Genomic DNA, 23,929 nt, shown 5'->3' on the forward strand with positions numbered 1-23,929 from the left:
TGTCGGAGCCCATTCCCAGAAATGTGGGAGCTGAGCAGACTGCCTGCCTTATCAGGGGATGATCAACAATGAAGGAAATCAGGTACCCCTCATCGGCACGTAGAACACAGACAACTAGAAACATAGTCCTACCAGGTCCAGAGTCCGAAAACTGGGGCAACAGATGTTGTCTTTCTGGGTAGTTGATGGGCTATGTTACTCAGATCAAACTTTCATGTAAAAGCATCTAGATTATGAATAAACTTTTTAAAAAAATACATAGAAGTAAGAAACAATAGTGCTTTGCAATATAGGCTGAGATAACATGGATGAGATATTTATTTTGAAAGTCTAGCCACTTAAATGGGAAGAATGAGAGAAAATAAGGTATAAAGAATGACTTCTATGGTTTTGAGAAGCGGGGATATTGACTCAAATGAGAGAGACTGGGAGCAGAACAGATTGTGTGCGGGGGTGGATTTATTTTTTAGAAATGTAGATATTTGCATTTCTAGTAAAATACCAGGCTCCATTATTAGCACTAAACCTCCTATTAAAAACTAAATATGCTGGGACGAAGTGAGAGAGTGGCATGGACATATATATACTACCAAATGTAAAATAGATAGCTAGTGGGAAGCAGCCACATAGCACAGGGAGATCATCTCGGTGCTTTGTGACCTCCTAGAGGGGTGGCATAGGGAGGGTGGGAGGGAGACACAAGAGGGAGGAGATATGGGGTATATATGTATACATATAGCTGATTCACTTTGTTATACAGCAGAAACTAACACACCATCGTAAAGCAATTATACTCCAATAAAGATGTTAAAAAAAAACCCAACTAAATATGTATGTTAAACAATTTAAAATATCTTAAAAGCATCAAATTTCAGACAACATAGGAGTCATTCGGAGAAATCTAAGAGAAAGTGACAAACTAGGGAGGTGAGAACATGGAAGGAAGCCACTTTTGCCCTGAGCACACCTGGCCAATCTCAGCAAACTTGAACTCTGATTCTGAGCCTCACACTGCACAAGTGACATGGGTGTCAAGGCCCAGGGCCTCCCTGCGATAGGTAATGGAGGAGGAGACTCTCTTCCGGTTGAGACAGCTGGGGGTACACCTTCATGGTAAGGATGAAATGGAACTAAACCTGCCCTCATTCACATCCCTAGGAGACCATGGAAAGAAAGAAAATCCTTGAGTAGCTGTAAGCACAAGTCAGTTCTCATGCGAATTTACAGTCTAAATTCCCAGAGCAGGGGTGCTCCATAAAGCCTGAGTTTAAAGTAACCCAAGACAACGCCTCTGTGAATGAAGGTCCATTTATTCTGGGACCAGAACAACCAGAACAACCAGAAATGCTTTATGAAGAGTGATGTGCAGCACACAGTCAATAAGAGCCAAGAACATAAGGAAATAAAGCAGTAAGAGGAAGAATCAGCAACAGGGGGAAAACAGATATTAGAAATGAGCCTTTTGATATTAGAATGTCAGCCATAGATTATAAAACAACTATGTGTACCTAGTCTGGGGAGAAGAGAGGGTGTGCATCGAAAAGAACAAATTAGGATAGAGAGACAATGAGAACCAGGAGTGGCTGTGAACAAAGTCCCAACAAAGCACGAAGGCAGGGGGAGCAGTGCTCCAGCAATTTCTGGGCCAAAGTGCTGGCAGCTGTAATGGTTTTTTATATAAGTTCTGAATCTTTGGGAGGGGAAGAAATCAAAATAATGAAAAGTACACTAGTAAGAGACTCTAGCTTGAATATACCCCCTCTCTACTTTATCCCCCTATGCTGTCTCAGTTTAATTCTTTTGCCTGTCTTGTCTGACACACTACTATAGCCTCTGTATTACTTTGCTAGGGCTGGCATAGCAAAGTACCATAGACTGGGTGGTTTAAACAACAGAAATTTATTTTCTCACAATTCTGGAGACAGAAAGTCTGCAATCAGGGTGCCAGCAGGGTTGATTTCTTCTGAGGCCACTCTCCTTGGCTTCTGGATGGCCACCTCTTCCTTGTGTCTTCACATGGTCTTATCTTTGTGTATGTCTGTGTCCTTATGTCCTCTTCTCATAAGGACACCAGTCATATTGGATTAAGGTCCACTCTAATGACCTCATCTTAACTCAGTTATATCTTTAAAGACTCTATTTCCAAATACAGTCATATTCTGAGGTACTGGGGGCTAGGACTTCAACATATGAATTTGGGGAGGACACAACTCAGCCCATAACAGCCTCTGGACTTCCCTCACTTGTCCCTCTCCTCTAATCCCCTTGTAGAGTCTTGCCTGACTGCTCTTTCTAAATTGCAAACCATTCACCTAACCCAAATTCTTAATGGCTCCCCATTGCCTACAATAAAGTAAAATCACCTTAGAATGGTGTACGGTTGTGACACAAAATGGAACCAGAGGGAACATTAGCTCCCACCCCACTGCAAAGAAAATGCGATCTGAGTCAGAATAAGGCCTTGCTACGCAACACAATTCCAAGTCGAGTATTCCCAAAACTGACCCCACCCCTCCCAAGCAAAGATCTGGAGCCCCTGTAGAAAGCATAACAAAGTTCTTTTCTGCTCTCCACCCTCCAGATTCGCCACCTGGCACCACTAGCCACTTAAACTAATTTACATTCGGGCTTCACCCAGGAGGCTGAGCTCCCAAGCACACCAGACTCACTCTGCTTTTGTAGCATTAGCGTGAGTTCCCTCCAGCAGGCATGCCGTCCCGCTAACAGCATGATCATCCTTCAACCCAGGAGCTTTGGCATCTCCCTCTATGAGTAAGCTCGAGCACCTTTTGTTCTCTGAAGCTTCCGTAATGACCTCCTCCCGCTCCAGTCATTCTTCCAACACACACGTATAGGCACGTGCACACACGCACTGCCGCCACCACCATCCTATCGCAACCAGCACCTGTCCCGTGCATCGAATGGCATTATAAATGAGTCCTCAGCTTGAGATCAGAGACTGGGGCATGTCTATGTACCTGCAACCTCTGGCACACTAAGGTTTAACTGTTTATTGAATGAAAGCTAGGAGTGGATGGGAAGGAAGCCCCTGAGGAGGGGGGAGCTTCATTTGGCTGTGATTTAGCAAGGTAAGCAGAGACTCTGTGAAGATTGCACTGGTGGCCCATGCCCTGGAGGCAGTGCCCCTGCTGCATTTCAGGGCTGCAGGCTCGCTCTCCCTCGGTTCCCAGTCTCCCATCTTTCTTTTTCCCCACCTCTAAATCATCCCACACGCAGCTGCTAGAGTAAGGGCTCCAAATAATGGCTGCAAACATGACCCACGTGACTTCCGCTGTTTGAAAACTTTACTAACCACCAAGGAAGTTCAAAACTAGACCTTCCACCACTGCCCTTCCTCTAAGCTTGTGACCAAATGTATTTTTCATTTGCCCCAAATGCAAAGAGCATTTCCCTTTCATGGGATTTTTTCCATGATGCATTTTTTTTCTGGAATCATACCTAGATTTTTGGCCTGGTGCAGGTACCTTTCAAGGTCCCCCAAACCGGAAGTAACCTCTGCCACTCTCAACTCCCCAGACATTGTTCTATGCTACTTATCAAGTTCCACTGTACATCACGGTTACTCAGTCCTCATGTTTACATAATGTACAGTATGTACCTCCCCTCTTAGATTATAAACGTCTCAAAAACAGTGACTTCTTACTCATTTCTTCTTCTCCTCACAGCAAACTGTAAATGTCTATTCAATGTATTTAGAAAGGGCTTACAATTCTTTAAATTACTGTTATCAACATTCATCCAATAAAAGACTAGAACATCTCAAAGTGTCATTTGAACAATAAGGTATAATAATTTGCTCTTTGGTTCAGTTCTGCTATTTTCACTGAAAACATAATAGTCAGACTGTGTTAAGAATAAAAATTCAAACACTCTGTCAGCTCAAAGAAACACAATACCAGTAATTGGAAATGTTTCCATCTTATTAAATGTTCATTCTTTTAGGAACCATTTGTAGGATTTAAGGAAAATAAGAGGAAGAAGTAACAAGTCCTATGTTCAATAAATATTCTTTATTTATATTTACTGACTTATTTAAATGAGCAACTATGCTTCTTAAAAGATAACAGGGACATAATTTGAGAATTGTGGTGTCACAGGCTAATGGGACACAAAATGATCTCATTTGGGGACATACACTAATGTTACTGAGCTTTGCCTCAGAGACAAGTATTGAATTCCCTGGCTGTTTCTCAAATGAAAAATGGTATACACACTTTCAACTGTAGTGCCCAGTTTGTAGGGAGAAATAAATGTACTCTCTCCATTAGTGGAATGAATTAGGTGGAGGACCTAAAATTTTCTGAAGTTTTGGGTTCTTCATGTCAAGAAGGAAATTATCCTAAAGATATGCATACACCTTCAGTAAGCTATTCTGGAAATGTCAGTGTTGGTAGCATATAGGATTTCATGTAGCCTGCCAAGAAATGGAACAAATATGTTCTTAAGAGGTAATTTGCTGAAATGAGAATATTAAGTTTCTGAAGTATTCTGCTAGTTAAATGGTGCACATAAATGCTCACAGAATTCATGCCCAGACATCATCCGTATTGGCCTTACTAAACCCAGCGGGTATGACGTGTATAGCTATTTATAGTGCTATGAAATGTGAATATTGCATCTCACATCTCCATCCTTAGAAAGCTTTCTATATCAATCTTCTGTGGAACATGGGTCTTTCTCTCTGGGCAGATTATGAAGAAGACTTTTTTATTTTTTAATGTAAGTTGGTTAAATAGCTTAAGTCAGGGAAAATTTTCTCACATTGAGATTTATTGGATTGTGAGTAATCTCTCAAGCGAAGTGCCAGAAGCCCCATCAGCTGAGTTATTTAATTAAAACTATTGTGGAGTAAGTAGAAGAGATGGTGCCTAGGGGAATAATTTTGCATTGATCCCTGAAGGATGGGCTTGATAGTCTTAAAATTCTTAAGGGTTTCAAAATCTTAAATGTCTTCAGAAATGTTCTCGAAGGAACAGAAAAGCTATCCTGGTTGCAACCTCCACTCCCTATAAAAGCCAAACAAAAACAAAAACCAGCAACCAAGAGCAGAGCTTAGAGACAAGTCTTCTTTCTATAAACGCTGAACCAGCTGCCCCTGGACAGCATTGGCTCAAAGAGAAAGCGGGCTGCACAGCCCTAAGCTTCTGGTCCTGAGAGCTTGACCTTTCTCCTTCTTTCTTCAGTTATTTATTTTCCTTTCGCGTCTTCGTTTTTAAATTTCCCAAATCCAGCATTTTTATCTTACAAAATTTTTTTTATCATTTTACCCTCCGTCAGGACTGTGGTCTGTCAGGATGCACATCCCCGTAAGGTCTCTTTGAAGGTCCCTGACGCCTCCCCCTAATCCTACGAGAAGTTTCCGAGAGAAGATGCGGTGAACACAGCTCCATCGCTGCTGTTCTCAACCTTTGATGAGAGGAATTTTTTAAAAAGAATCTAGAAGCCGAGACGGTCCAGGGGAGGGTCTCAGTGTGCGTGGGCCCAGCGGGTTCCGATTACCCGGAGGGGCTCTTACTCGCGAAGCCACAATCCCCGCCCCGCGCTCACACCGCACGCCAGCAGCACCCACTCTGCAGAGGAAGCGTGTTCCAGAGCCCGCGGTTGGCAGCCGCCCGAGTGCTGGGGAGAGGGGGGTTGTGGTCACAAGTGATAGAAGAGGTGCAAGTTGTCTTGATGGCTGAGGGCCGAAGGAGGAAAACCCAAGAACTGTGTGTCTCCGCTGCGCGAAGACCGTCTCCGAGGGCCACGGGGAGCCCGTGCTTCTGCTTCAGCTGTAGTTCATCCTCGAGCCAAAGCCACCCTTACGCTATGGTCATCTTGGAAATAACAATAGCTGCTCAAGGAAGGGTAGGGCTTGTGGAAGCAAACAAAACCACCACAGGCTAAGATCACAGCCAGGTGCCTCCCCTGCTCTGGACCGCCTGAGTGGGTTTCCCAACAAGTCTAGGGAAAATGTTCTCTTCTGGCTGTTGACCCGGCTGAGAAGTGGGAAAGCCTGGGCGGCCTCGCAGGGCATGGAGGTGGCACAGTGGACACAGGCCTGTGCCCTCAGGTGGACAAACAGAAAAAACTACTCTCACCAAACCCAGATGTGTATTTGTTCCTTATGTTAAACTTTACCTGCCATTCAACTGTTGAATGTAATTTTGTATATAAATCCAGTATTGCCTTGTTTCAGAGTTGTTTTTTATGTCTCCCTTTTTGATTTTTGATTACAGAGCTTTACCCCAAAGCCTGAGCACTGAATCTCATGGTGATATGTGCTCTCAAGCATCTCCTCCCTGGCTTAGCGAACAGAAAGCAACTCAATGAAAACAACCTTGGCCCGGGTTCTGGTAAGTAGTCCACTTTCCGATTCCCATTAATTTCACCCTTGAGAAGTGCAGTGACCGTAACCTTGCTTTCCACAAGTCTTAAAATGCTCTTTATCATTTGCCTTCTCTATGTACTATTTTATTTCATTAAGGAGTGAGATTTCTCAGCCTTTAAAATGTTTTTGTTTTCATCAGTCGGCTATTTCTCATTGATACTACCTAATATATTTTCTCTTCCTTAAATGAAAAACTGCTGAAATATAACATTTCACAGAACCCTTTTTTATTCTCATATATGTATGTGTATAACACACAGTTATACAGATGGGGAAACTTTCATGACTTATTTCTGAGCTTGTAAGAATGGACCTTAACAGAGTTTATTATTTATTAATATTATCTATTGGTATCTATTAATAATTATTTATTAATTCTTTAAACAGTAGATATGAAAGAATTTTTTTCTTATTCTTCTACCTCACTTAAAAACAAACAAACAGGGGCTTCCCTGGTGACGCAGTGGTTGAGAGTCTGCCTGCCGGTGCAGGGGACACGGGTTTGAGCCCTGGTCTGGGAAGATCCCACATGCCACGGAGCAACTAGGCCCGTGAGCCACAATTACTGAGCCTGCGCGTCTGGAGCCTGTGCTCTGCAACGAGAGGCCGCGATAATGAGAGGCCCGTGCACCGCGATGAAGAGTGGACACCACTTGCCACAACTAGAGAAAGCCCTCGCACAGAAACGAAGACCCAACACAGCCATAAATAAATTTTTTAAAAATTAAACTTTAAAAAAAAAGAGACCTGCTGCTACTAGATCTTGTTTTAAAACAAACAAACAAACCCAACCTCAAAGCAAAAGAGAAGCATCTGACGGGCAAAGCTGAAAGAATCCAGCAGGGACAAAACATGCTGGTATGTATTGGTGACCCATGTAACAGGAGAGTAAGAAAGACTCTTTTTCCACGGCCTCTTAGCCCTGTTTGGAATTTCCACTGACTGGCAAAGAAGGCTTTTAGACAAAGGCTTCCCCTCCATCATTTTGCACCTTTCACTAATATATAAGGTAGTGCAGGTTTCTTCTTTCCTTCTGAATTTGCGATAGATAACACACAAGCTGAAATGAGAGTATGAAAATATTCTCAAGATACATTGCAAAATACAATTGCATAACACATCTGGATTCCTATGCCTTTTGAAGCATTAAGTCAACATGTTGAAATAAACCAAGCGATGAATTTTAAACCAGAATAAACTGCATTCATTGTTGATCAATCCTATGTGTTGGCTTGCAAAGTAGGTTAAAGCAGAGCCAAAGTTATCTATTTTTTAGATAATATTTAAAGCAATTCTCCTGAATGCTACTCCGCCCAACTCCATGTCCAAATATTCTGACTTACCTCCTTCAAGGTAAACTTCAAATTCCCCCCTTTCAGGGAATCTATCCTGAGTTTCCCGGTTGAAAGTAAATTCTATCCTCTGAACTACAATAGCACTTACTCTTTACTTTATGTTATAATTTGTGATATACAACTTTTATCTCCCCTAATGCTCTGCATACTGTTTAGGGCTAAGATCATGTCTTTCTAGCTTCCCCACCACAGACATTATCTTGAATATAGTAGGTTCTCAATAAGACTTGATGAGTGAATTAATGGATAAGTGAATTCGGTCCCACAAATCAGCACACCCATTTCTACAAGCCAGATCTGGGCCACGCCCCCATTTCCAGATTTAAATAAAATTTAAATCCGGAGATCACCCCAACATTAGAAAAAAAAAAAGTAACTGGCCAGAGAAAAGCAAATACTGACATTGACGGGAATAGAGATAAGACCCACCTAAGACCGAGCATGGATGACACACAGGGAGCCTCATCCCACCCAGGAAAGAATGAAACCTTAAAAAGGAGACAGTGAGGAACAACCCGTGTCAAAGTTGAGATGGGGGGGGGGGGTTGGAGTGTGGAAGATCACAGAGTGGGAAATCTGTGTGATACAGCAACACAGAGCACCAGAATGTGTGGAGGGGACCATCTAACCCTCTCCTGTACGCATGAGCTAAGAGGAAACCCGTCTGGCTCCTACACCAGTTACGCGTCTGTCCTGCATCTCGAGTCTCCCCCGCTTCTTCCCTCCCTCCCCTCGCTATGCCCTCTCCAGTCTTTAACACGAATGCTCCCCCCACTTCGATGTGACCATCCTTCAATGCCACGGCCTCAGCTTCCGTCCCACGTACAAGTAGTTTCTTAGTGAACCATCTTCTTCACGTGCGCTGGGTGATCATCCAGACGACTCCAAAATTGGTATTTTCAATCCTGAACTTCATTATCGTTTGTCACTCCGTAATTTCAGCCATGAGCTGGTCAAAGGCTACTTTACAACTCAATGCATCTGAAACTGAACTTATTTACTCTCTTCCAAGCCAAACTGGTCTCTTAATTTCCCATCTTTTTAAGGGAAACCATCATTTTTCAGTCCCTGAATCATAAAAATTTGGAATCCTTGTTTTCCCTCTTCCAGCCCTCCAGGCCAAATCAGAATGAAGATCTTACCCTTAACTTAGATAATTACCTGTGAACTGCTCAAAATTGCAATTGTATCCTTCTTCACTGTTTTTATTAGAAATTCAATAGATTTGAGAGAAGTTTCATAAAACATTTTTAAGACAGATGGGAAACAAAACACCTGTATAAGAAAAACACCTGATTGTGAACTTGGAAGACCCTTGTATTCCTTCCTGGTTCTATCTCCTTCCTGCCTGTGCTTCAGAAATCTGCTTTCCTTAGAGTTTTACCACACGTTTGTATCTATAAGTAGCATATTGTTTAGTTGCATGTCTCTAAACTTTGAAGGAAAGGAATCATCCCCTGTGTGTTTTTTTGAAACTTGCTTTTTTCTTTCACACAATGTTCCCAAAATTCATCCCTGTTGATGAGCATCGCGATCATTCATTTGTTGGCTATCACAGTGACCTGCTGCCTTACACATTCTCAGGCATTCCTCCTACATGTGGGCAATCCCCAGAATATACAATAGAGAGAAGGATTAGGTCTTAGGAATGGGGTTCTTTAACTAGCTAACGCAATATCATTTTCCAAAATAGATGTGATGGTTAATTTTAGGTATTAATTTGGAGGGTGGTTTTGGATAAGATTAACATTTAAATTGGTGAATTTTGAGTAAGCAGATTGGCCTACATAATGTGGGTGGGCCTCATCCAATCACCTGAAGGTCTGAATACAACAAAAAGACTGGCCTCCCTGGCCTCCTTTCCGCCTGCATCTACACCATCATTGGTTTTCCTGGGTCTCCAGCCTGCTGGCCCACACTGCAGTCTCCATGATCACATGAGCCAGTTCCTCATGATAAATGTCTTTCTATACACAGACACATCCTATTGGTTCTGTTTCTCTGGAGAACTCTGAATATTACCAATACCAATAATACAGTAGATCCACCAACTTACACTCCTACCAGCAGTGGATAAGCGTTCCAATCCATAAAATAGTTGTTCACCCTGCCCCTTAAACTCTTCCCCTTCTATAAGGATGCAACTAGTTTAATCTTCTAGGTGGTGAAAAAAAGTGGTCATTATGTGTCTCCCTCTGAAAACATTCAGAGACTTCCCACAGTCTATACTGCAGGGTCAAGTTCCAACCCCATTAGGCTCAGCAACATTGGGCCGTCCCATCTTTCCAAGTTCTTCTCCGACATTCTCCTGCCGCATGGGCTTTGGCTTCTTTTTTAAACATAGGATCTACTGTATAAAACCTTACCTGGGGCCCCACAGCACCTCTGCTGTAAGAGCAGAGAGAGGGTTCCACTGTCACAGTTTCTTCCTCACCCTCAAGGCTGCCTCTCAGGTGGTGAGGGGCCCTGGAGCCCAGGTGAGACCTACCCCTCCTGGAGCTCTGTCCTCTGCATGAATCAGACTTCCTCATGCCTTCTCCACACCATCAGTTCCCCCGGAGATGCCTTTTTCTCTTCTTCCCTCACACCAGTCTCTCTATGCTAAAAAATTCCTGGTACAAACTATTATGTATTAAATAAGCTACAAGGATATATTGTACAACACAGGGAATATAGCCAATATTTGATAATGACCATAAATGGAGTATAAGCTTTAAAAATTGTGAATCGCCACATTGTATATCCGTAACTTATATAATATTGTACAGCAAATCTACTTCAATTTTTTTTTTTTAATTGTTCACGTTCACTCTGTTGGTGTCAAGCTCCCCTTCCTCTCATTTCTGGCTCTTTGGAAACACCAGCTGGTTTCATCCTGGTGCTGCGGCTTGGCAGCTCAGCAACCTTGAGTTGGTTAATGACCCTGAACTTCAGTTTCCTCAGCTGTATAATGTGAGCATGCTAATCTCCCACCTGGTGTTTCACAAGCATTAAACGAGAGGACAGGCATTTACTTCACACACAGTAGGCACCTAATCAGAGTTAGCTAGCAGAGTTTTTGGGGTGCATCATACATTTGGGAGGACATTTCCATAAATATAACTACATTTGCCTTAAGTGACTAGTAAAGCCAGAGACACATGGGTTACGGTAATTTTCTCCACAACCCCACTTCCACCGCAAACTCTGCCATGAAAGGGCTACCTTTGAAATGTCACCTCTCAAGTCGCCTCAGCATATTTTTCCATGAGGCAGTGAAATAAATGCAGCCATTCTTGCCATTAAATGATCTAAATCAGTTACTGATTAAGAAATGCCAGTTCTGAAGGTAACACATGTTTTAACATAATTTTGCATTAACAATATCATTTATCCAGAATAAGACATCCAATTTGCTCTTCAACTCTGGGCTGAAAACTCAAGGGGGAGGGAGGCCAAAAGGACAAGCAATGATGGATGTCTCCTCATTCAAGGGTCCCCGCCGGCTCCTATGCCCCCTAAGCTGGCACTTTCCATCCTGTAATTGCAACTCTATCCAATGGACACAAACGAAGTCTGAGAACTTGAACAGATTACTAGACCTTACTTCCCTTCAGTGTCCTCACTCGAAAATCAAGGTTACGTCCACAGCCAAGTGTGCAGGGGGCGTTAAACGAGAAGACCTAGGTAAGGTACTGATCAAGTTCCTCACACATCATCAGCTTTCAGTGAACAGGAGAAATCAGTATATTTAGAGAGCATGTGGCTCAATTCCTTCACCTTTTTGAAGATCTTAACGATCTATTATATAGATTAAGATTTCCGGATTCCAAGTCCAATCTTTCACTGTGAAATAGATCAACTCCCCCTTTATGTTATACAAGCATGTAACATTTGTAGATCCTGATATGTTGTTAATAAAGCACACATGGAAGAATTTAAGTATATTTAAGGTTAATTTAGTATATTTAAGGTTAAGTATATTTAAGTATATTTAATGTAAATACAGCTACTATATTTTATAAATTCACTACCTTTCTTAGTTTTAAAAAAAAATGAAGCTCTCCAAATCTCAAAAGTGAATGAAATACTCTCACTGGCTGGTTAATGCAATCTATTCTTTAAAAATATAAATGATCAAAAACAACAGCAAAATATGTTTAAGAATACCATCAGATTCTAATCTGAACTAGATGGAGAGTTGGCTGCCCCTTTCTTGGTGACTGACTGAAAATCTCACCACTGTTTTTGAAAAAGCCCCATGAGGCAGAGATCTCCCTTTTCCTATCCTCAAAATAATAACAGGAGAAATAAATCTGGATGATAAAATTAAGAAAGTATTGCCAAAATCATTCATACATGATGCTAATAATCCTTCTTTGGTGTGGCAACCATAATTTAGTTCTCAATAATTTAGTGCTACCCTCTATCCTAAACCTTCACAAGAGGTCAAGCTACCTGTTTTTGTTTTGTTTTGCTTTTAATAAAAATTGCATATGTTTAGGGCATATACAACAAAATGATATGTGGAATGATTACTATAGTCAAGCTAATTTACACATCTTCTCCCCATATAGTTACCATTTTTTGGTGATAAGAGCACCTGAAATCTACTCTCTTAGCAAATTTCCAGTGTTCAAGACAATGATATTAACTATCATTAATGTCTTCATGCTGTACATTGGGTCTCTAGACTTGTTCATCCTGCATAACTTCAACTCTGTACTCTGACCAACATCTATCTCCCCCGTTCCCCACCTCCCCACCCTGGTAACCACCGTTCTATCTGTTTTCTTTTTTTCCTTCTTTTTTTTTTATTGGGGTATAGTTGTTTTACAATGCTGTGTTAGTTTCTACTGTACAGTGGAGTTCCTTGTGCTATACAGCAGGTTCTTATTAGTTATGTATCTTATACATATTAGTGTATATATGTATATATGTACAATATCTTCTTTAGCCATTCCTCTGTTGATGGACATTTTTGTTTTTTTAATACTTTAATTTTACTGGAGTATAGTTGATTTACAATGTTGTGTTAGTTTCAGGTGTACCTGTTTTCAATTGGTTGTTCTTTACAGAAATCGGAATACCCAATTTGGGACCCAAACTACAAAAGCTCACCACACGAGGCAGGGTGGGGAGGGGCATCTATCTCTGGCCATGGTGGCTCAGGCCACGTGCCAAACAGCTCACACCTAAGACCCTTCCCGTCCTCTCCGCCACCTGCATGGCTAATCAGAGTGGACTATACACTGAAGACGCGCAAACAGCATTTCACAGGTGGCTGCACACACAGCAAATGAGATCCCGAGGGGCAAAAGGGAGTCTGTAATAAGTAAGTACTTAGCTGAAGAGATTTTGCTAATGGACACTCTGTAAGCCTCACCCATATACACAGAATTATTATTGAGCTTAGGTACACCTAAAGAGAAAGGGAAAACTAACACATGGGAATTTTTCTTACTTCCTGATCATTAGATATTCCTTATATAGTACTTTAAATTGTTCTTTTATAATACAGATTTCTTAAAAAGAAAGCACTATATCAGGTGGTATTTGATGTGCTCTGCTGGATGTCTATTTGGGATATAATTTGAGAGACACCAGACAAGAAACACACAGTCCCAAATTATTTCTTTCCCGAGACTATCTCTGACAACTAAAACTTTCATCACTAGTCATTTTGTATCAAAAGCCTAGGAAATAATAATAGTGACAGTAATAATAACACCTACCATTCCCCGACTACCATGGGCTAAGTTCCTTACATATAAGATCCCTAAACCATTCAACAAAGAGAATGGTATTATTAACTCAATTTACTGTTCAGGAACCTGAGATTCAGAGGGACTGAGCAGCCAATATAAGGTTATAAAGGAAGTAAAGGCTATAAAACCCAAGTTTTTCCAACATACCACACCCAATCCATGTGGCTATTACTTGTAGGACTAACTAAGCGTCAAAGCACAATCACTGGTAGACATGGCAGGAAATACTTCAAGAGATCATTCGATTCTTTCTGAAATGACAGCTTGCAATTTCTGAAGCATCTTCTCTAGTGAAACTTGGATGAAGCTAAAAACAGAGCCAGTGCTTGAACTCTGCCTAGGATTCACTAATAAACCCAGATTTGGTGTTACAGAAAGGACTCTGAACAAGCAGGGTTGGAAGCAAAAGGAAATGGGACTACATCACAGGAGGTGTCTGATCCCTGAACCCAAACATTGCCAACATCAGCTTAATCTAGGTTCAAGCTCTCATTAAGACAAGATAAAGCCTGTGCTTTCTCCCATGACATTCGAATTCAAGAGACGCTTCTTCTACTCGGAAATGATAGCACATTAAGAAAAATGGAATTGATTCACAGTATTATTTCTTTGAAACAATAATATAGAATCTAGAAATGGAATTGGAAAATGGCACAAATATGATAAAGCATTTCACAGCTTCTACCTGGTCTTTACAGAAACAAATATTGTAGATGGGTAAAAAGGTAAATAAAAATTTCACTTACCTGATGGAACCACCTGTATCACCTTTTCCCAGGTTCCATGTGGGAAAGTATGAAGAAAGCAGGAATAGAAGCCAACGTCCACCTCAGAGGCATTATGGAAGGACAAGGTCATATCGTTAGAGGCCGTGGTTGAATTTGAAAAGTAAACCCTATCAGCGTACGGCTCTCTTATGATCACACGGTAAGTAGGGTTGAAAATGGCTATGGACTCTCTCTCCAGTGTCTTGATCTTGAACCACTCCATCTGGGTTAAAGTGTCCTTTGATGGATACACACATTCTAGGGCCATATTCTTAGCAAGTTTAACAGTTGTGTCCCAAAATATCTCTTCACATCGAGCTGAAAGACACACCATCATGTGATCATGTGAATTCAATTAGACCTGATGATTGAAACACCAAACAGACATCTGAAGCTTACTCTAGACCTAGCAAGATAGTAAACTGAGATCATGGTAAAGGCTAACAGTTTCTACCTTAGTCTAAAAAGGTTTCCACTGCTGATAATTGGTATTTACAACTTGTAGTTTTTCTGAACAAGTGAGAAATTATCTAAGCCAACTAAGAGCATTATAAATTCTGAACATGTCACACTATAAGACTAAAAAAGGAGTAAATTCTTTAAATGAAGACATTATCTTTACCTTTGTATACATAAAGAATAGCCAAGAGGAAAGTAAGGTAATCCATCTCTGGAACCTGTTTGGGAGGCCAGTCTAGAGAAAGACAATTTTATAATGTCACATTGAGAGCCCCAGCACGGTGCACTGTTTCCTTCCTCTCAGATCCTATCAGCAGTGTCTTCTTTATCTGAAGTATGAACACAGGAAAAAGGTCTTAGCTTCAAAGTCAGGTTTGCCCTCGTACAAAGATGGGCAGATTTGAGTTACTTCTCTCTCGGGGAAATAGCTTATTTTCAAGCTTTCATTTTCTACAAAGATTCATTCATTTGAACAAACATTCTCTGAGTGCATGCTCTGGGCCCAACTCTGCTCTAGGCGATGAGGATACAGCAATAAATTAAAAAAAAAATATCCTTGCCATAATAGAACTTACATTCTAGTGGGAGGAGGCATAAAATAAAATAAAGAAGGACAAAATAGAGTTAGGTGGTAAGTGCATGAAGAAAAACAAAGCAGGAGAGTGGGGACCGGGATGGGGTGGTAGTGTTTCCCCCTGGATAGGAGAGCTGGGGAGTCTGCACTGAGAATGTGACATTGGGGCAGAGTCTACAGGGCACGGGGAGGGGCCTGCAGCTCCACCAGCATGGACGGCCCACGGGGCATGGCCTTCCTGTCACCTCTGCCTCTTCGCTGACCTCAGGCATTTGCTTTGGGGGTGATGAAGGGACTGCTGAAGGCCCTCCAGATTCCAAAGTATCATGGCTCAGGGAATATACAAATCCACCATTATCGTTGATTTTTTTAAACTTTTTATTTTGAAATAATTGTGCAGTCACAGGAATTTGCAGAAATAGTACAGAGAGGATCTATGTACCCTTCACCTAATTTCCCCCATGGTTCCATCTTACATAATCTTAGGTGCGTCATTGCTCCCTTCCCTCTCTTATAAAATAACAGTTCAGTTTCCTAAGAACTTGCTGGGAACGTATAACCATGTCAGCATAAAAATATATTATTGCCTCTGTAACAAGAGGCAACAATGTAAGAATGCATTTGACCCCTGATGAGAGGGTCAAAATAAAAGGGGGGTAAAAATTGAGAAAAGGGGGAGCACGCACCACTAAAGACAACTTTGCCTAATGCTGACTCTGAGCCTATGTGATTCCATCCAAAAGTTCACCAGCAGGTGTCCTCTCCTTAACAACAGTATCTAATGTGGGAACTTTCTCAGGAAACATGAAATCAAATATGAAATAAAAAATGTAATGATAATCAGAACAAAATTATAATGTGTCCATATAATAACATATAGTGCTACCTTATGGTTACAGAGAATTCTATTTTCCAAAACCTTTCACATCTATATTATCTGTGCCTATAACAGCTCTGTGATATAGTCAGATGAAGTAACTCTCATCTCTGTTTTGTAAGTAATTTAATGAAACAACTTGATGAAAATTTTACTGAGCTCTACCAGGTACCCTGCTTAGGTCCTGGAGACACAAGCATGAGAAAGACACAGTCTCTGCCCTCTAGTCATGTATAAAGTATTGGGTCAGGTAGATTAAAGGAGCAATTCGTTATAATAAAACTAGATCATTTCTTTGATCAAGTTTTACAACATCCCAGAGAGGAACAATTCATTCTAACAGATTTGGGGAAGATTTTGTAAAAAAAAAAAAAAAAAAGTGCACCACATCCTGGGCCTTCAACCTGAATGAGACTTTCCAAGTAGAGAAATGAGAAGAGGAGATAAAGGTGCAAACACACGGGGCATTTTCAGGAAATGATGTGATTACCGTCTAGTGGGTGGGAAGGGACAAAAATGAAATTGGGTCTTGTTTGAAAGTGTCTTGAATGACATCCATAAGGGAGTTCAAACTTGACATCTTGCTTACATCTGTCACTCCAGCACCAAGCACGATTCCTGGGACATGTGTCTATGGCATAAGCAATAACAGCTCTAGGAGGAACTTGTTTTAAAAAATCATTGTAGCTGGAGCCATTGGGAGGAGATGGGGACAGACAATGACAAGAGATTAGATTGTGTAGATAGATAGGATGAAGATTTTCTGATACAATTCTAAGAGCAAGTGGAAGCTGTTGGAGGCTTTTAGGCACCAGAATTACATGATCTGATTTAAATTCTTAGAAAGAGAGCCGAGCATCACCCATTTCCCTCTCCTCACTGCTAAAAAAAACCTGTTTTGGTTTGGGCATCCACTTCTCCCAAACCACTGGGATATTATGACAAATCTGAGCCATTCCACTGACAACTATGACTAATTTGGGGGCTGGAGGTGGAGAAGCCAAGCGTGGACTGAGTAGATCCAATCAGAGTCAAGGAAATTATATTTCAATTCAGAAAGACAGAAAGACCCTCAGTGAATGCCCGCCCCCCCCCCCCCCCACTGGGAGTAAGGACTCAGGAATGTGGGAGGATTACTGGAAAACAGGTGCTCATTGATAATAACTTGTAGTAACCCCTTCATTCGCAAGGCACCAAAGTCAGCGTAGCTAAAGGATGAAGAAAGCAGAAGGGCACTTGCATTCTGATATGTCTAAACTCAAAGGACATAGAGGTCTCAGATGTGAACGAAAGGTGCAGAAAGACATGGGACTGAAGATAAAGTTCAGCTGTTACAACTTTGCTAAGGATGAGCCCTATTTATCAACGTCTAACCAAAGGCAAACAGAGACTGGTCCCGAGCTATTTTTGTTGTGTAGGCAGCCATTTTTTGCATGATTTATGAAGGGATTTTGGCTCAAGGTTTTTTTCTAATAGAGCTGTCTGTATAAAAGAGCTTCATCCTCAAGGATGGCATTAATCAAGATATTCCTGGATTTCTCTACTGTTGAATACGTCTCAGCAAATCTCCGAAGTGACTTCGTCTCACAAGTTCACCTGGGTTGGGTGCCCCTAGGTGGCCTGGGCTGGGTGCCCCTCTTCAGACCTGCTGCTTCCTCTCCTGGCTGTCCTTACAGACCTTCTCCACCTCCTCAGCCACACCGCTCTGCCCTCTGTGAGATGTTCTGCTTTCCCGGATGCCGGTGCCCTTTCTGAAACTGGGAGGATCCTAGTCTCCACTCGGTTCCCCAAGCCAGCACTCCCCAGCCCGCGCTGAGACTCCTGCTGTGTCTGGGAGCCCATTCCTGCTCCCACATCTTTCCTCCCCAGCTTGGACAGCTGTCCACATGCTGGGAAGCCGAGGCCTGTGAAAGAGAAAACCCGGGCTAAGCCCTGAGAACAAGCCGCTGGGCCGGAAGGGTCACAGCTGTGTGGTCCTTAGTCCCCTCCCTTGTTTTTAGAGGCAGACCTGATGGTGCCCGTGGCTGGGAGGTCTGGGCTGCTCAGAGGCTCCTGCTTCCAGGGGGTGCAGGTGGTCCAGGTTTCCCCTCCCTGCCTCACAGCATCTTCTTAAGAGAATCTTTCCAACCAGGGCCTGTGGCGAGTCACAGACCTGCCCCCAGGACAGGTTCCACTGCCGCTGAGGGGCCATAAAAACTTACTTCCATTCAAAGAAGAGACTTTAGTTCAGCCTCAGGGGGATCCTCCAGAACAAGCCAGCCCACTGTCCCATTGCTGGAAATAGTTTAGCTGGAACTCAGACATGCCCGTTTGTCTACGTGTCTACGGCTGTTTCTGTGCCACTCTGAGGAGCTGCAGCAGAGCCCACGTGGCCTGCAGAGCCAGAAGTATTAACCTTCTGGCCCTTCGCAGAAAAAGTTCACCAGCCCTTGCTTAGGGTTATTTATACCTGGAGAGCGAACCTTTATTACTGAAGTTCATCCTTGCTCAGGCTTACTTGAAGGAAGGTAGTTTAAGCCTGATAGCCCGAGACTGGTAAAAGAGCTAAATTTTCTTATTCTCAAGACCCAAACTATCAGATTTTCCCAGGAACAGATTGAGAAAAAGGACTTTATGCAACACCCTTTTACTAAACTATGCCCATCAGTAAACGTACAGGTTCATAGAGATCAACCATTCATTAAAGCTTTTCCCCGCAGCTCCCCTCCTGCTTTACCTACTGGTCATCTTCCTGTATCCACAGCCCGAACTCCCACCCACTAATAATTTTAAAAGTGTGAACTTGGTCACGTCCAGTTCTTTTTCCTAGAAGGTTACTAACCTTGAGATGTGAGCGCTCTGCACGCTCTGACTCTTCTTTCCCGGTGTGTGTCTTGGTTAAGGGCTTCCTGTTTACCGTGGCCTCTTGGCCTCACCCCCTTTCGGTCAAGGCCATCTCCCCGGCTGTGCTCATCCCCTAGTTGGCATCTTGGGACCAGCTGGGGGCGTTCGTCCTATGCCCTCTCCACCAGAGCTCCCTCAGGTCGGAGCTGGAGTAAATCACTAATATTTCACTAAGGAGGATTAAAACCATTCAAGAAGTGTCCCTGCTTCTGGAAGCATCTTTACCGTTTTAGCTTCTCAGACTCATTCCCAACTCAGACATACTTCTGTCCTTCTCTTTGCCCCACCTAAGCTTCTACAATCTGAAAGGATGTACTTTCACTGTGAATGTTCTAACTCTGAACTGAAACTACACACAAAAAACTTGAAATTGGTTACTTTGCCTTTTCTTCCCCATTTGTTTTCCTGCCAATCAAAGCACTTCAGAGTCAGAAGTCTCTGAAGTGCAGGAAGCTTATCTCTGCCCATATCTCAGGGTGTTTGAATCCTACCTCCTAGATACTCTTTTCGGTGTTGTTTTCTGACTCTCTGATTCTCTGACACAAAAAGCACACACGTTGGTGGTTTCCTAAGAAGTGTCCCCCACAAGTCTATCAGCTTCTTTGTCCCAGACATGCAATAGTTTCTAGGTTGTTCCAGAGGACAGCAGAGTTAGTTTTACTTATCCTTTTGATGTACTAGGGAATGGAGGTTAAACCACCATGAAGGGCTGTGGCTGAAGTTGAGTTCATGCAATTCCTGGAAATACTGGGGAGAAAAGATGGCATCTGACAGAAGAGAAGCCACTTGCTGGGGTCTAACCTGCCCCAAACACTGAACGACAGGTCACACACTCGGGCTGGCCTCTTCTGCACACCGTTATGCCTGAAAGCATGCAAAAGACCTTGAAGTGCTGCCTTGTGTCACACAAATATCTTCTGAGCACTTAATTGTGGGACAGAGGAGGCTTCCTAAAACACCTGCCTGACTTGTGTCACTCCCTTCAAGGCCTCACCATCCTCAAAAGAATATCCAACTTCTTACTGACTTACAAGGCCAGATGCACTTGACTCTGCTGTTTTTTCCTGTCTTACACCTTACATCTTTGCTCACTCCCTTCCTTCGCTCCAGACCCACCTAATAGTTTGGGCTTAAAGGTGCTGCTTACCTAAAAAATGAAGGTGGTTTACTGATCTCATGCAGCCCAGAGAGCAGCTCTGAATGGAAACCAGGATCCCTTCAAAGATTTCAAAACAAATGTATCTCTGCTGGGACCAGAGGGGGATCTGCTGCGTTCCTTCATAACAGCAAGAATATCTGCACAGGTGTTGCCGTTCTGATACAATCAGTCTTGAAATAATAATAAGCAACAAACCATTCAGGAAACCAATACAGAACTTTTTCATCAGAGTTCCCTCTGGCTAACGAGTGAGTTAGAGAAAGAAGTAACCAGATCTGTGGCGGAAGCTCGGCTCACCGGAGAAGTCAGTCAACCTCACTGAGGAAGAATATCAAGAATATGGCTAAGCAAAGGGAAGAGGCCTCCTGGAGGAGAAAAAGGTGCTTTGAGCAACTGTGGGACATGAAATACTCTCTTACCTCACTGAAAGGGCTTTCTTTGTCTTATGTGAATGGTTTACCATCTTTTCAACACTAACATCTAAACTCCTGTGTCACCCGATGTTCTAGTCGGCCAGGATTGGGTAGATGTTTCACATACATGTAAAATGCTCTCCCTTAATTAAGTTGCATCAAATAAAGTGTAATTAGGTCTCATGGAAAACGGTTTTTCAGAAATGGGTAGACAGTGAATGGTGGCTCTGCAAGTCAGGTTGTCAGCCTCTTTTTAATAAACCCAGAACTAATTTGGGTTTAAACGAAAGAATTACCGATGTTCAGCATATGACAACAGTGACATTTCAGCACAACAGGCAAAGAACTCAGTGTCTACTGTAGGGTGTTAGTGAAAGTGACTGGCTATTGGGAAAAGCTGCAGTCGGCACCCACCCCCCCACCCCACCCCGTGGACGTCTGCCACCCCCGGGCAGCAGGACCTCCCCACGCCCACCAGAGGGCCCGCACAGCTAGTGTCTGGGTGGGGGACCTAGACTCTTGCCAACACATTTATTGCATCGGAATCCAAATCCAAAGCTTGAGGATTCAAAGCAGGGTATCAGCAGGGCCCCAGGGGTCCGTTCTGGCCAGAGGTCGGCAGGGCTGCAACCCCACCAATATGCCCAAGACAGCAGCACACAGGCTCTGCCAGCAGCAGGGGAGCTGGGTGTCCCCGTGGGGGGGCGGCAGGGCCTGTGCCGGCTGCAGGGATGTCTTCACAGGCCTGTGGGGGCGGCGCTGGGGGAACTGTGGCCGGCCTAGTGGCACGCAGCCAGTGCCCCCCAACTCACACCCATTCGTTCTGTGACCTGCTCCGCGTCCCTTGTCCCTTCAAGTTGCTTCCTTCTCACCTTAGACAGAAGTACCTTGGAAAGTTACAACTAAGGACCCTGATCACTACACTCAACTGTCACAGCAGCACACATTTCAAAGGTATTAATAATTCGGAAAAGAAAAATATTCTAAAAAAGGGGAGAACATGTTTTATAAGCTTGAGGGTAGAGATGGATTTCTGGTTTTGAGATTACATACATTTAGAATATGTATATATATAAATATATTAAGGTACACATTTTAAGATGTATATATATATATGTGTGTGTGTATATATATATATATATATATATATATATATATATATATATATATATACATATAAAATGCCAAAGCCAGGGAAAATGTGATAGCTTTTCCTGCATAAAAACTTAAAACCCTGGCGTGGCAAATATCACACACTAACAAAGCAAAAGGCAGGACAATCAGGAGAGGGATGACACAGAAGTATAGTATTTTCTAAGTGCAAAGTACTTAAATATCAATGACAAAAAGAAATCCCACAAATGTCCCAATAGAAAACAGGCAATGGATGCTAAACATCAATTCACATAAGAAGGACTACAGATAGAAAAATGTAAAAAGCTATTTAATCTCACCAGTTGTAATAAATGAAATGAATGAATAAATAAAAATGAAAACAATGACAAATTAATTTTTGCATGTCAAATATGTAAATATACACATGAAAAGAATGATAGTGACCATTGTTAACAAGAGCAGATGGAAACACAAATGCCAGATGCTGTGAGTGCAAATGCACACAGGTACACACTTTCTACGCAGAAGAGTTAAGATATGACTTATTGTATCCTCTGACCCAGCAAGGTCACCACAAGATATTTATCCTAAAGAACAATAAATTTAGCAAAGATCTGTGTTTAAAAATGGAAATGTTTATTACAGCATTATTTCTATTAATGAAGACTGGAAACAATCTGCATGCCTTTCTCTAGTGGACTGGCTCAATTAATTGTGCTAAGTCTACAGGCTGGGATGCTCTTCGGCTCTTTAATGGTCATGCAGATCTCTATTTAGACATGCAAAATGTCTGTAATATACCAAGTGAAGAACTTTTTTCAACACACATCCACTCATAAAAATAAGACAGCCAATGAGCCATTCTGAAAAGTTCTACCCAGACTGGGAGCCCACACCCTCTCCTCACCTGGTGTGGCATTGCTGGGCCTAGCAGGCAGCACCCAGGACTCCACTGGCCACTGTCTTCTTCTTCCTCCTCTGTTGATCAACCTCCCCTCTCCTGATGGTCTCAAGGTTTCAAGGAAATAAATACCTGCACACACATTTTCAGGACTCCTGACCTGAGTATCAGGCCCGGGGAAGTACTAAGTTCCTCTTTGGGAATTGGTTCTAAAGACCCCAGGAAGCAGCAGACAGCCACTGCCCATGGACGGATGGGGACTTGCAGATAGTCACTATCTCTTCTCCGCAGCCATCCCCTGACAGAGCTCATTCCTTTCTCCTCTGCATCCCACGTTACTCTGTGCTGCTGCTATGTGATAACAGTCCCTCTGCATTATGGTTAGTCAGTGAGAGAGAGTGAGAGTTACTCCCCTATAAACAAGAGAGTATGGCCTTTGCAAAGAGACTTATGTGCAAAAGCTGATCCATTTTGGACTAGCTGCGGGGCCTCCAGCTCCCAGGACTTTGATGACAGCACAGACCCTGCCAGCCCCAGTGGAGCACCCAGGCTGGCAAACCCCACCCTCATGTTATCCCAGCCAAGTGCCCTCCACCCAGATGGGGAATTTCAGACACAAAGCTCTGAATATTTCATTCGGCCTCTTATACTCTCAATACTGCTGCACCCCAGGTACTTTAAAGAAATTTTTTACTTTCCAAAACAGCACAAAACATACATGTGCTAGGATACAAAATTAATACACAGAAATACGTTGCATTTCTATACACTAACAATGAGCTATCAGAAAGAGAAATTAAGAAAACAAACCCATTTACAATCGCATCAAAAAGAATAAAGTACCTAGGAATAAACCTACCTAAGGAGGTAAAATATCTGTACTCAGAAAATGATAAGATCCTGATGAAAGAAATTGAAGATGTCACAAACAGATAGAAAGATATACCATGTTTGTGGATTGGAATAATAATATTGTTAAAATAACCATACTACCCAAGGCAATCTACAGATTCAATCCAATCCCTATCAAAATACCAAGCGTATTTTTCACAGAACAAGAAGAAATAATCCTACAATTTGTATAGAAGCACAAAAGACCCCAAATAGCCAAAACAATCTTGAGAAAGAAGAATAGAGCTGGAGGTATTACACTCCCTGACTTCAGACTATACTACAGTATACTACTAAAGCTACAGTAATCAAAACAGTATGATACTGGCACAAAAACAGAAACATAGCTCAATGGAACAGAATAGAGAGCCCAGAAATAAACCCATGCACTTATGG

At 42.4% G+C, this 23,929-nt stretch overlaps 1 protein-coding gene across 1 annotated transcript in view; it reads right to left on the minus strand.

Annotated features, from left to right (window-relative positions):
- CD226 (CD226 molecule) overlaps positions 1–14,949 on the minus strand; it is an 84,397-nt gene extending 69,448 nt beyond the window's left edge. Inside the window, exons 1-2 of the mRNA XM_059894111.1 lie at positions 14,883–14,949; positions 14,240–14,578 (exon numbers count right to left, since the gene is read on the minus strand). Coding sequence (XP_059750094.1) covers positions 14,240–14,578; positions 14,883–14,928 — 385 coding nt within the window. The 5' untranslated portion in view covers positions 14,929–14,949. The remainder of the gene's footprint in view (positions 1–14,239; positions 14,579–14,882) is intronic.
- Positions 14,950–23,929: the final 8,980 nt, after the last annotated feature.

Source organism: Balaenoptera ricei, chromosome 14 (assembly GCF_028023285.1).
Source record: "Balaenoptera ricei isolate mBalRic1 chromosome 14, mBalRic1.hap2, whole genome shotgun sequence".
In the NCBI taxonomy this organism is placed as follows: domain Eukaryota; kingdom Metazoa; phylum Chordata; class Mammalia; order Artiodactyla; family Balaenopteridae; genus Balaenoptera; species Balaenoptera ricei.